Source organism: Camelina sativa, chromosome 1 (genome assembly GCF_030686135.1).
Source record: "Camelina sativa cultivar CO46 ecotype springtype chromosome 1, ASM3068613v1".
NCBI lineage: Eukaryota > Viridiplantae > Streptophyta > Magnoliopsida > Brassicales > Brassicaceae > Camelina > Camelina sativa.
Window position 1 is genome coordinate 3,166,058 of NC_141880.1, and position 13,884 is coordinate 3,179,941.

Genomic DNA, 13,884 nt, shown 5'->3' on the forward strand with positions numbered 1-13,884 from the left:
GATTAATTATATAAGATCGCATTTTTTTCGCGATTGCAAAAGATAGTTTCCGATATTTAATAAACCAAAGAAAATTTATATGAAATATATTTGTTTGTTTGTAGTTTGTACCCTAACAGTTAGCGAATTTATCTCATTAAAATATTATCATTACATGGATGTAATCAACACTTCGTTACTCTAGCTCAACGAACATGTTGCGTGGATAATTATCGTAGCTTAATTTGTTGATGCTACTATGCGTTTAACATATTTTTGGTGACTGTTGTGAGTCAAAAGTCCGTTATGCTGAACTAAAACAGACAACATCCTTAGACGTATCAACAATGCTCATAATATGAAAACAACAATGATAAAATAAAAGATAATTAATATAGAAGCTATAATGCGCCACCAATCCCATGTCCTCGCACACGCCGAGCCCAGTATCTCCTCGCACGTTGATGGCGTGTGCAAGGAGATTGATGCTTGGTCGATTGATGCTCTCGATAGGGATGACTCGGCGGAGGTCGGGATCAGAGGTGGATGCGAGGACGGCCAGAGCGTCGGTCGGTGCGTTGTCGCTTCGGGGAATTTTGTTCAGCTCGAATATCTCAAAATTGTTGGACATATCTTGGACGACTCTGAGGTAGGCATCCATGCGGTCGTTCTTCGCCTCGTAATCGCCGCTAAACTGGTGAGTTACCAGCTGTGAGTCACAGAAGACTTGTATATTTTTCACCCCAATTCCACTTGCCAATTGCATTCCGACGATTAGGGCTTCGTACTCGACCTCATTGTTCGAGGCCGGAAAGGCGAGCCGGAACGATTGCTCGAGTACTTCACCCGTTGGTGAAACGAGGTGAATGCCGATCCCGGAGCCGTGTCGAGAGGATGCGCCGTCAACGTGCAGTGTCCACTTCTCCTCTCGCGGACAACCGAACTCTAGCTCGGGGGGGGAGTTCGATCAAGAAATCAGCGAGCACCTGAGACTTTGCACAAGTGCGGTTTTTATATTCGATGTCGTACTCGCTGAGTTCCACTGCCCATTTCGCCAGGCGGCCCGATTGACTGGGGCTGTGGAGAATGGTTCGCAGGGGTTGGTTGGTTAAGACTTCAACAGTGTGGGATTGAAAATACGGCCGAAGCTTCCTGGCCGAAATAACTACAGCGTAAGAGAGTTTTTCTATCGTGGGATATCGGAGCTCGGCTCCGTCTAAGCTTTTACTCACATAGAAGATTGGGTGTTGTTCTCCTCTGTCCTCCTTGATTAGTACGCCACTGACCGCCGAGCCGGAGACAGCGATGTACAGATATAGAGTTTCGCCCTGATCGGGCTTTGCTAGGACAGGGGGAGTAGCTAGGTAGTGCTTGAGTTCTTGGAAAGCAGACTCGCACTTATCATCCCATTCGAATTTCTTGTTGCTACGAAGCAACTGGTAGAAAGGCAGACACTTATCGGTAGATCGTGAAATAAATCTGTTCAGAGCAGTGATCTGCCCGGTGAGGCGCTGAACTTCTCGGGTGTTGCGTGGAGATGGGAGGTTGGTAAGCGCCGAAATTTGTTTCGGGTTAGCTTTGATACCTCTCTTCGTGACGAGGTATCCTAAGAATTCTCCAGAAGTCACTCCGAACGAGCACTTGGCTAGGTTCAACTTCATCTTGTATCGGTTTAGCACTTCAAAACACTGAGCGAGATGCAAGACGTGATCAACGGCCTGGGTTGACTTGACCAGCATATCATCGATGTAAACTTCCATGGTTCGTCCGAGCTGCTCGGCAAACATGCGGTTAACGAGGCGCTGATAGGTTGCACCAGCGTTCTTTAGGCCAAATGGCATAACCTTGTAACAGTAAGTTCCCTGATCGGTGATGAAGGCCGTTTTCTCCTGATCGTTCTTGTGCATCATAATCTGGTTGTATCCTGAGTTGCATCCATGAACGACAAAAGTTCGTTCCCCGCGGTTGCCTCGACTAGTTGGTCGATTCGCGGTAAGGGGAAACTATCCTTTGGACAAGCCTTGTTGAGATCGGTAAAATCGACGCACACCCGCCACTTGTCGTTCTTTTTCTTTACCACTACTGGATTGCTCAGCCAGTCGGGATACTTAACCTCACGGATGGATCCAGCCTCGAGCAGTTTCTTGACTTCCTCGTTAACGGCGGCGGTAAGCTCAAAGCCCGAGCTTTTGTCGCCTTTGTTTGATCGGCTTGAACGTCAATTCCACATTGAGCTCGTGGCAGGTTATGTTGGGGTTGATGCCGGTCATACTGCTCATGCTCCATGCAAAGGTCGTTGCGTTCTGGCACAGGAATTTTACGAGCTCGTCCTTGATTGGCTGTGGTAGGTCGGCACCGATTCCCACGCATTGAGTTGCGTCGGAAGAGTCAATGTTTACCTGGATGATTGATTCGGAATTAGGGCGAACACGACTATTTGGGCGCTCGGCTGAGTCCGAAATGGTGAATGTCCGGGGTGGCGTTGTTGTCGCTCAATGATGAAGCAGGTTCTTGCTACCAGCGGGTCCCCTTGTAGTGTAAATATTCCTCTAGGAGTTGGGAACTTTACGCACTGGTGGTAAGTTGACGCCACGACCTTCATCTTATGCAGCCAAGGAGTGTCGAGGATGACGTTGTATACGATCGGTTTGTCGACGATAGCAAAGTTGATGCAATGCATCGTCCCGCCCACATAAACTCGTAGCATGATCGTGCCTTCCGTCATCACCGTGTCACTGTCGAATCCGGTGAGAGGTTGAACATCGTGTTCGGTGGTCCGCAGGTTGATTTCCATTTGAATGAGCACGTCTTTGAAAATGACGTTTACCGAACTACCTATGTCGATCAAGATTTTGGTAACCATGCTTTCGTCGATCTCCATCTCGACCACCAGTGGGTCGTTATGAGGTCCAGTTAGACCGGATGCGTCGGCCTCTGTGAACACGATTGGATCGGAGTTCGTAGTAGGTGGCGTGCTTTGAGCTAAACATCCTCGCTTGACCTCTAGTCCCCGTCGATAAGCTTTGATAGAACGGACCGAGTCGCGGCAAGTCGCCAGACCACCCATGATCATGTTTATCTTTCGGCGCGGAGCCGGAGCGTTCGCATCCTCAGTTCGCTCGGGATTCCTTTTAAGGGTTGATGGTGGGGGCAGAGGTAGGGTTTCGGGTCTCGGTTGTGGCGCGAGAGCGGTGTTATATTGCTTGCTTGGGTTTTTGTTCTCAGGATTGAAAAATTGGTTATCCCTGTGAACGACTATTTGTCGTCGCTCGAGATCGACGTCAATTTGGCCCTCTTTAAATTTGTCAAGCAATATTTCTTGGAGGGTGCGGCATTCTTCTGTTGAGTGTCCTGCTCGTTTGTGGTATTCGCAATATTTGTTGCCACCCTTTCCTGATGGGTCTCGAACCCACTTGTTATTCCAGGGCCTCGATGAAGATGCCTTAGGATCTTGATTGCTAACTGCAAACGTTTGGACTTTCTTTCCTTTGTCCAACTTATCGGCGTATTCTTTGTCAAAGTGTTGACGAGGCTCGTGATGCTCGTCTTGTGCTTTCTCTTTTCCTTTGGACGATTTGGGGGCCGGGGGTTCTGGACGGTTTGTCCTTGATGCCTTCTCTTCGTCTAACACTATGTATCTGTTAGCACGGTGTAGTGCGTCATCCAGAGTCAGAGGCTCGTGTATTATTATGTCCTCCCTAAATCGGGAGCCGTGAGTGAGAGCATTTCAGAGAGCTGATATTGCCGTGTCGTCGGCAATCGAGAGCTTCGAGACGATTCTTTTAAACCTCTCCATAAAGTCTCGGAGAGATTCGTCGTTTCGCTGGAACATGTTCCAGAGATCGGCGTTCGACGCACCTCGAATCATGAATGTAGAGTGATGTTGGAGAAAGGCGGTGGTAAGCTCGTGATAGCTCCCTATCGAGTTCGGCGGGAGCCGGGAGAACCACCCTAGAGCCTCATGGGCTAAATTCTCAAAGAATAGCCGGCAGCAACCAGCTTCGTACTCTTCGTCACTGAAATGAGCTCGGCTGATTGCAAAACTCATAGACGTCAAAAATGGTTTTGGATCGTCTAATCCGTTGTACGGGGTGAACTTAAACTTGTTTACATAACGGACTTGAATGCGGGAGATTCGTGCCGTAAACGGTGAGCGCTGGACTTCTTCGAGCACTCGATCGAGGTTGGGAGCAGAGCTCGTGGCTCGATGGACTCTGGAAGAGAGTTCGTGGACCATCGCCTCTAGGCGTCGTATGGTTTCATCCTTGAGATCGGCCTCGGGCTGTTGGATCGGCGGGCTACCGCTCCTTTGGTCTTGGCCGTCTCGCAGCTCCTCATTTGGCTCCTCTCTACTGCGTCGATCAACGGATCCTACGATAATGGACGTCGGGCGGCGTCTGTGGCCGTCGTATCGGTCCTCCACAGAAGGTTGCGCTGGGGGAGGATTCTCGTTCACACCGGCAGGACTGCTGTCGTTTCGGCGTTTGCCCCTCCTTCGTTGGAGCTTGCTGATTTGGTTCTGCGAGGCCTCTTGTGCGGCTGCAATGGCCTCGAGCCGTTCGTTCGTTCGTGTTTCCTGGCCATCAAGACGACCGAGAATGACCTGCATCATATCGTCGAGTGTGTTTCTTTGTACAGGTAAGGGGAGAGTGGCGCTGGGGAGAGTGGTAGCGTTGGTGAGAGCGGCGGTGAGGAGAGCAGCGGCGTTGGTAACCAGCTGGTCTGCGGCAGGTCCGGCTTCGGCGTGTGCTGCTATGGGAGGCTCGGAGGACGCGTCAGGCGCCGGCGGAGAGACTGTGCTCGGCAGTGGGCCTTCGACTAGGCTCGGCAAGGAGCCTTCGGTTGGGCTTGGCAGGGAGCTCGCCAGGGAGCTCGGCAGGGAGCTCGGTGGGAGGACAGTTCATGTTCTTGTTCGCCCCCATCGCTGCCCCGTTGGCTGCTCCGTTGCTTTGTTGAAGTTTTCGCTGGGGTTCGTCATGACTTTTGAGACTTCGAAGAAGTGAGGATTGTCGGTTTTGATTCGTCAAGAGAAACGCTTTACTCTTGCCCCACGGTGGCCGCCAATTGTTTGTACCGGGGATTACGCAGTTTAATCAAATAAAGATTTTGTGGGAAAGAGCAAGCAAGTTCTTTTATTAATCGGGGAAAACGTGAAATCGTCACTTAAAACAAGTCGGATTAGAGCTTGTTAATCCACAAACGAACTAGTAAGGTTAAAGTGACGAACTGAAAACAAGAACGAATTATACGAAAGACAATAGCAGTTTTCGATGCAAAGTATTGCTCTCTGGGTATTGTCCGCGGGTCAGGATGATAATCCCAATAAATGCTTTCTTCTTTTATAGGGAATTGTAGACCTAAGGGTGTCTAGGGTTTTCGTTGCGAATTCCCGAAATTGCCCTTTGCGGGAGTTAGTGGACTTGCTCCCAATCTAGTTGGGCCGAGATTGTGATTAATGAGTCTTGTTGGGCCGAGTGGCATATTGGGCGTAGCCCATATCCAACAGAGTCGTCGTGGGTTCTGTCGCCAGGGGTACAAAGCCGAACGGTTTTGCCAAGAGACACATATGCATCGTTGAGGAGAGAGAACAGAGATCTGAAGCAGGAGATATCGAGGATGAGGGTGAGAGTGAGTGAGTTAGAGAAAGAACACAATTTGATGAAACACGAGATGATTGAGAAATCTGGTAATAACGGTGGAACCTTCTTGACAGCTCTATCCAAAGGGATTGGGAGGATTGCGATATTCGGTAGAGAAAACCGGCGAATGAATAACCGGAAATCGAGGTCGGTGTCGGAAAGAAAGCCAATTAAAAGGAGGGGTAGTTAAAACGTCACCGTTTGAAGGGGTTGCTATCTCTAGGTCTATATTACAGAGACAAGTCATGTGTAGCGGGGAGTAAAATGGGCCGGAAGGAGTGTGAAGTAGGCCCATTAAAGAACAAAGGAGGTATCGTTTTCAGCCTATAAAAAACAAGGAAAACATGGGAGTAAATGGGGGTTGAGCCCGAGCCGTCTTTGTCCGTAATCCGATAAGGAAAAAAATAAATATAAATATATGTTTGTTTGTTTTAAAACCAATAAAATATGTTGTTAGTAAGTTCGTTGTTACGGTTTGCCAAAGTGATAAGGTAAGCAATCTACTACTACTAGTACTATGGTTGTTTGTTAACAGTTACTAAAAGTCTTAACACTTGCAATACGGTAAATTTTGGGTAGGTTTCCGGAAATAGTACGTCACCTGTAATAACAAAATGATTTTGGTTAAAATATCAACTTAAAAAAAAAAATTACAAATATAGAAAGAGAAGAGCACGTGGGGGGTCTATCTCATACACATTCATAAAAAATAAAGTTCTTATTATATTACCAAGAAATAAGGAAAGTCGGAAAGTACCTTCACATCTCCGCCTCATAAATAATTATATTATATAGTTTTATAAAAAGAAATATAAAAAGGGGGAGTATGATTGATGAAAAAAAAGAAGGAAGATGAACATGCATCGTGATAACATTAGATGGTTACAACATCCCTCACCAACTTGGAAGTGACACAATTATACAATTTTCACTAGTAGATCTGAATCTCTCTCTCTCTCTCTCTCTTTCTTCCTTCTCTAATGGCGTAATTTGTAAGCAAACTCCTTCTTCACATACAGCCTCGACTGCTTTTTTGCGTCCTTTTTTTTTTTTTGCTTGCCTCTCTCTCTCTCTCTCTCTCCTCCGACGACAATGAATAAGAATCTAAGAGAATCTCTTGCCGGTGGGAGGAATATTCCGGCGATGTCTCAGTTTCGTAGAGGCAGCAGCAATAACAACAACAACATATCTCAGAACGGTTTCGCTAGAGAATCCGATGAGAATCTGGATCTATTCTCTAAGATCCGTCGCTCTTTCCCATTGGCTTCATCCGACGAATTACCCGACGGTTCGTTCCAATTTTTACCCTCTCTTTTGTTTTTGGGTGGGAATCGAGTTCGTTGTGACTAGTCAAGTTTTCTAAAAAATTATAAATATATATAAATGAAATCTGGGGATCTTCGAATTTGTTGCTACGAGACACAGTTGTCAGATTCAGAGACGAAAACGATGTTCACTCTTTTACTCAATTTATGCTGTGGTCGCTACTACTACCCTAATTTTTTTTTGTTTTGTTTTGTTTTTTCAAACTGTCTTCGTCTTCTAGATTCGATCTCTTTGCTTTTCTCTCGGTTATAGTGATTTGTTGAGCGACAGTGCCATCTCCAAAAAAGTACCCCTTTTTTTTTTTTGGGGACCAAATGAAGAATTTTGCTGGATTTCTGGTTCTAACTACTTCATCACTTTTGATCTGTTTCTTACATTTGACACTGATAAATCTCTGCACACGACTTCTTTTTGTCTACAGTTTCTGCAAAACTCGGGAGACTCTCGGTCGGATCCAAACCAGCTCCCAGAGTCAAAGGTGATGATCTCTTGTCTTCAGCTGAAGGTGGAAAAAATGATTATGATTGGTATGTTTCTGCTGCTTCTTTCTTTGCTCTCTTGACTTACTCTCTCTCGAACAGTTGCCTATTTACATGTAGTGTTTGCCTTTTGGCCACTCTGTAATTAGAAATTGCTGATCTTTTGGTTACCCTGCACTTGGGAGTGTCCAATTTTGTGTTAGGAAGGTTAAATTATGTATAGGAACTTACTCTCTTTTCATCTCTTGGCTCATTTATGCTATCTCTAGGCTTCTTACTCCTCCTGGAACACCTCTTGGAAACGACTCTCATTCATCATTGGCAGCTCCAAAGCTTACATCTTCCGCTAGAGCTAGTTCTGCATCAAAGGCTTCAAGGGTACAAATGGCCTTTCTTCATTGAGTTTTCCTTTTTCTCCCCTCTGGTTCTTGATGACACATTCAAGAACTTCAGAAACTTTGCCTTCTTTGTTGTCTCCATAACTTCCTTATTCATAAACGAATGTTGTTATTTTCCTTGTTCAGCTTTCAGTTTCGCACTCAGAGACCAGTTACCATTCCTCACGTCCTGCTAGAAGTAGCTCCGTGACTCGCCCATCCATTTCCACCTCGCAATACAGCTCATTTACTTCAGGCCGTTCACCATCTTCCATCTTGAACACTAGTTCTGCTTCAGTCTCATCCTACATCAGACCTTCATCCCCAAGTTCCCGTTCTTCATCTTCAGCTAGACCTTCCACTCCCACCCGTACTTCTTCAGCATCACGGGCCTCAACTCCGTCGAGAATCCGTCCTGGGTCATCTAGTTCATCCATGGACAAGGCCAGACCGTCCCTGAGCTCAAGACCATCAACTCCAACTTCTAGACCACAGCTCTCAGCAAACTCCCCAAATATAATTGCTTCTAGACCAAATTCTCGTCCTTCGACCCCTACCCGTCGCAGCCCATCCACCTCGGTGTCTGCAACGTCAGGATCCAATATTTCAAGTGGACGTGCTGCGTCAAATGGTCGTAGTGCACCTTCATTGTCTAGGCCAAGCTCTCCTGGACCTAGAGTTAGAACCACACCGCAACAGCCAATTGTGCTACCAGACTTTACTCTTGATACCCCACCTAACCTCAGAACAACTCTCCCGGACAGACCAATATCAGCTGGCAGGTCGAGGCCAGTCACTGGTGGCAGCACGGCAAAGGCAAGTCCAGAACCCAAAGGTCCAATCACAAGAAGGAATTCATCTCCTATTGTGACGAGAGGAAGACTCGCGGAGACCCAAGGAAATGGCCGTTTTGGTGGTAATAGGCAGCATCTTACAGATGCACCAGAGCCCCGGAGGATTTCAAACGTTTCTGACATAACTTCACGGAGAACTGTGAAGACCTCGTCAACTGCTGTCACAGACAATAACAACGGACTTGGCAGGTCATTCTCAAAAAGTTCATTGGATATGGCCATTAGGCACATGGTACGTATATATCTCTTCTCAGTAGGCGCAAGTAGGTTTGTACCATGCTTTAGATATCTCAACATGTTTGATGGTGTGTAGGACATAAGAAGCGGGAAGACCAACGGTTGCGCACTATCAACGACAACTCTATTCCCTCAGAGCATCAGACCAGCTTCATCGAAGATCCAGCCAATCCGTTCAGGGAATAATCATTCGGAGTCTATCAGCAGCAACGGCACAGAGAACGGGAATGAAGCAAATGAGGGTAGAAGACTGATGGGGAAATTGAGCGACATGGACATGTATGAGAGCTCGAGGTATGATGCATTGTTGTTGAAAGAAGACGTAAAGAACACAAACTGGTTGCATAGCATTGATGACCGGTCGCCAGATCACGGACTCATATTTGACAATGGAGGATTCGAGTTGCTTCCAGAGCCCTTTGCTCCACTATAACACACACACACACACCACTACACCAGTAAACAACTTTTTTTTTTTTTTTTCTAAAACCGCATTTCTCTCTTTTTTTTTTTTTTTTAATTTATCTTACACAGTTTGTTTGCTTGTCAATGGTGGAAAAAGACGGAGTATTGAGATATAAGTGTCTAGTGGTTCTTGGTTCTTTGGTAACTGATTCTTGATTATTGGTTTTCTTGAGTGAGGTTTGTAACTTACTAGTTATAATAATATTTGAAGAGATGGTAACGTAATGTGGTGTGTCGAGAGTGTTGTCACTTGGTGGAATTGAATTTATCATGTAAACAAAGATCCTGAACGAAACAATTAGAATGTGAAAGAGGAAAGAGACAGAGAGATTCACGCGCCTAACGTGAATCAATGACAGAGCTGAGTTAATATAATGTGTGACAGCGAAGTTCAACCAACAAAGAGCCAGTAGTAGTGTTTATGAAAAAGAAAAAATAAAAATTCCATAAATTGACTTTCATTTCATGTCATATTTGGTACTAGTACAGTATTTAATAAGAAGATTTTCAATTTTGTAATTTTGTTTGTATTTTATAATGTTTACACACCCCTTATAAATACCCTCATTTATGTCACATACCAAACTTCTCCCCATCCAGGGGTCCATTGTTAAGAAAGATACCCGAATTATCATTAAATAAAGTAAGCTCAATTTGCAACATAATAATCAGTTAAATATTCCCCTACTTTTGTTGCTTCCCTTACCCATCTTTTTTTTTTTTTTTTAAACAATCTTGAAATATCCTTATCGTCGCCATTATATAAAGAGAAACAGAATTATCCATTTGATTTAATAACTAATAATATAAGAAGCATATATTCACATTAGCAAATTTTAAAAAATTCTCATTAAAAGAATCCAATAGATTAATTTAATTATCTGACTGACTCATTCAATACGAAATTTACTAGTCGGTTTTATTTAAGAGAATTAATTTGAATGTAGGGAAGTTTAGTTTCAGTAAATGGCCTTTAATAAAAGCATATACTAATTCGTTGAGAAGAAGAAAAAAAAAAAAAAAAAAAAAAAAAGAGAAGAGAAATTAACAAAAGGACAAAAATAAAATTTGGCTGAGTAAATAAAAAAAAAAATCTAAAAAAATCGGAAGAGAGTCAAAGCCCAAAGGAGGAGGCAATTAAGCCAACCAAAGAGCAAATCGGAGGAACAACAGAGAGAGAGAGAAGAAGAAGAGAGATTTGGAATCTGAAACCGAAACATCGAGATTTACGTTTCTCTCCGTTGGCGTCACGCCGAAGCTTCTTCCATCGCTCTTCTTTCCCCAGATAACCCCCCCCCCCAAACGTTTCTCTCTCTAAATCTCTACAACAAACACACACTCTCTCTCTTCTGACTTTTCTATTATCACTTTTGTCACTGAATCTGCATCAATGGCGATTCCAGATTCCTCACTCTTTTCTGCTTTTCTTGCTTTTTGCTCAATCTTCTTCTTCACGAAATGCCGTTGTTAAAAAAAAAAGTGATTTTCTCCACTACACACCCAAACCCCCTTTCCTTTGCATTTATTCCACTCTCTCACTCTCATCTTCTTCTACGATCAGCTTCTTCTTCTTCTTCTTCCAATGCCCTTCACGACTCCTCTCGTCTGAACCCACCTACAAAGGTCTCTCTCTCTCTCTCTCTCTCTCACTTTCGATCTTCTTGTTTAGCTCATTCCTACAAATTCAATTTTAATTTCTCTGTATTGGTTTAGCTGAATAAACCCTAGTTCTCTAATGCTGTAGATTTTACAGATCTGGGTTTACATACATTTCTCTTACTAATAGATTCTAAATTTAGTAACTTTCGTAATTTGTTTTTTTTTAGAGATTTCATCATATAACCCATGAGAATTCTTCACATTGTGCATAAAACCTTCAGAAATTTATGATTTTGATTGATAATTGAGTAAGTGTTGCATTGGGTTTATCGTCATTCCCATTATGGTTCTTGAGACACAAGTCGTCCAATAGATTTTTGCCTTTTTCACTTATGGACAAGTTCATTATATACTTTTTCTTACCACAGATGGTTGTCTTATTTGTCATTATTATTAAGGAAGCTTTCCATTATCCTGATACCTTTGATGTGTCGGTGTCCTTCTTGTCTACTTATTTACTAGTTAAACTTTTATGCTGTGGCTCTGAAACCCTAACATGATGTGTTTTGTGTTCTCTTGCAGTTGTTGAATGAGAAAGCTTTAATGTGAATGAGCCTGAGAGTATTATAACAAAAAGGACTGATTGATGATGATGAAGATTGTTGCGGCCTTCCTTTTCCTTTTGATCTCTCCTTTTGTTTCCCGTTGTTTGTCTGCAGACATTGAGTCAGACAAGCAAGCACTTCTTGAGTTTGCGTCTCTTGTTCCTCACAGTCGCAAACTCAACTGGAACTCCTCAATTCCAATCTGCGGTTCTTGGACCGGCATCACCTGCTCCAAGAACAACGCTCGTGTGACCGCACTCCGTTTGCCTGGATCTGGACTTTATGGACCCTTACCAGAGAAAACGTTTGAGAAGCTTGATGCCCTCAGGATCATTAGCCTTAGATCCAACTATCTTCAAGGGAACATTCCATCTGTCATTCTTTCTCTTCCGTTTATCCGGTCACTCTACTTTCACGACAACAACTTCTCCGGTACCATCCCTCCCACTCTTTCCCATCGCCTTGTTAATCTTGATCTCTCTGCCAACTCGCTAACGGGAAACATTCCGGCCAGTTTACAAAACCTTACCCACCTCACTGATCTCAGCCTACAAAACAATTCTCTTAGTGGGCCAATTCCTAACCTCCCTCCTCGCCTGAAATACTTGAACTTGAGCTTCAATAAACTTAACGGGTCAGTTCCATCTTCTGTCAAGTCCTTCCCAGCGTCATCGTTTCAAGGAAATAGCCTTTTATGTGGTGCTCCTCTTACTCCATGCACAGAGAACACCACTGCACCATCTCCTTCCCCGACTCCACCAACAACCGGCCCTGTTCCAAACGATACAAACAAAAAAGTTCTCTCCACTGGAGCTATTGTGGGCATTGCAGTTGGAGGTTCAATTTTGTTGTTTATCCTTCTTGCCATCATAACCCTGTGCTGTTCCAAGAAAAGGGATGGCGGGCAAGACAGCACTGCAGTGCCAAAAGCTAAACCCGGGAGGAGTGACAACAAGGCCGAGGAGTTTGGGAGTGGTGTGCAAGAGGCGGAGAAGAACAAGCTGGTCTTCTTTGAAGGAAGTTCATATAACTTTGATCTTGAGGACTTGCTCAGAGCCTCAGCTGAAGTTTTAGGGAAAGGAAGCTACGGCACAACGTATAAGGCCATCTTAGAGGAAGGAACCACGGTGGTGGTGAAGAGGCTGAAAGAAGTAGCAGCTGGGAAACGGGAGTTTGAGCAGCAGATGGAAGCCGTGGGACGGATCAGTCCACACGAGAATGTAGCTCCTCTCCGTGCTTATTACTTCTCAAAAGATGAGAAATTACTCGTGTATGATTACTACCAAGGGGGCAACTTCTCCATGCTGCTTCATGGTAATATGATGTTTCACATGTTATTCAAAAGATTATAAAGAAAGTGGCTTTGAAGTAACATTTTAGATGAATTCTTTGCAGGAAACAACGAGGGAGGAAGAGCGGCGCTGGACTGGGAAACAAGGTTAAGGATCTGTTTGGGAGCTGCAAGAGGAATTTCTCACATCCATTCTGCAGCTGGTGCTAAACTCCTCCATGGAAACATCAAATCACCAAACGTCCTCTTAACCCAAGACCTCCATGTCTGTGTATCTGATTTCGGTATAGCACCACTGATGAGCCACCACACCTTGATCCCATCGAGAAGCTTAGGTTACAGAGCACCGGAGGCCATAGAAACCCGGAAACATACCCAGAAATCCGACGTATACAGCTTTGGTGTACTGTTGCTAGAAATGCTGACAGGGAAAGCAGCAGGGAAGACGACGGGGCATGAGGAAGTGGTGGATCTGCCCAAGTGGGTGCAGTCAGTGGTGAGAGAGGAGTGGACTGGAGAAGTGTTTGACGTAGAGCTCATCAAACAGCAACACAACGTGGAGGAAGAGATGGTGCAGATGTTGCAGATAGCAATGGCTTGTGTGTCAAAGCATCCAGATACGAGGCCTTCCATGGAGGAAGTGGTTAACATGATTGAGGAGATTCGACCTACAGGTTCTGGTCCTGGTTCTGGTAACAGAGCCTCCTCGCCTGAAATGATTAGAAGCTCTGATAGCCCGGTTTAGATTGGTTTTATCTTTTCTCAAATCATTATTTATTTTGCTTTTCCTTCTTCTTCTTCTTCTTCTTATTTATAATAAACCGTTTTCCTAGTTCTATCATGTCTGACTTCATAATTTGTTCCAAACATTATCAGGAAAAGTAGTGTAATTGAAACCCTCACCATGAATGGTTTGTAGCTGTTAGTTTGGTTTTAATTTTAAGTGTGCGATTAGTTTTCGGTTTGGTTTTTTTATTTTATTCAATTTTTCAATCACCCAAAAAAAGACTCTTGTGATTTGGATTTTGAACCA

The 13,884-nt window shown here is 44.4% G+C and overlaps 2 protein-coding genes across 2 annotated transcripts; both read left to right on the forward strand.

Annotated features, from left to right (window-relative positions):
• The first annotated feature begins 6,082 nt into the window (after positions 1–6,082).
• On the forward strand, positions 6,083–9,581 carry LOC104743880 (uncharacterized). Its single transcript, XM_010464935.2, has 5 exons — positions 6,083–6,906; positions 7,366–7,471; positions 7,693–7,801; positions 7,948–8,886; positions 8,968–9,581. The coding sequence occupies exons 1-5, from the start codon at positions 6,711–6,713 to the stop codon at positions 9,322–9,324; spliced, it is 1,707 nt and encodes a 568-aa protein (XP_010463237.2). The 5' UTR covers positions 6,083–6,710; the 3' UTR covers positions 9,325–9,581.
• A 730-nt stretch (positions 9,582–10,311) lies between these two features.
• LOC104743958 (putative inactive receptor kinase At3g08680) lies at positions 10,312–13,810 on the forward strand. The gene is made up of 3 exons (XM_010465009.3): positions 10,312–10,979; positions 11,538–12,874; positions 12,956–13,810. Exons 2-3 carry the CDS (start codon positions 11,602–11,604, stop codon positions 13,594–13,596), a joined length of 1,914 nt encoding a protein of 637 aa, XP_010463311.2. The 5' UTR covers positions 10,312–10,979; positions 11,538–11,601; the 3' UTR covers positions 13,597–13,810.
• The last annotated feature ends 74 nt before the right edge of the window (positions 13,811–13,884 follow it).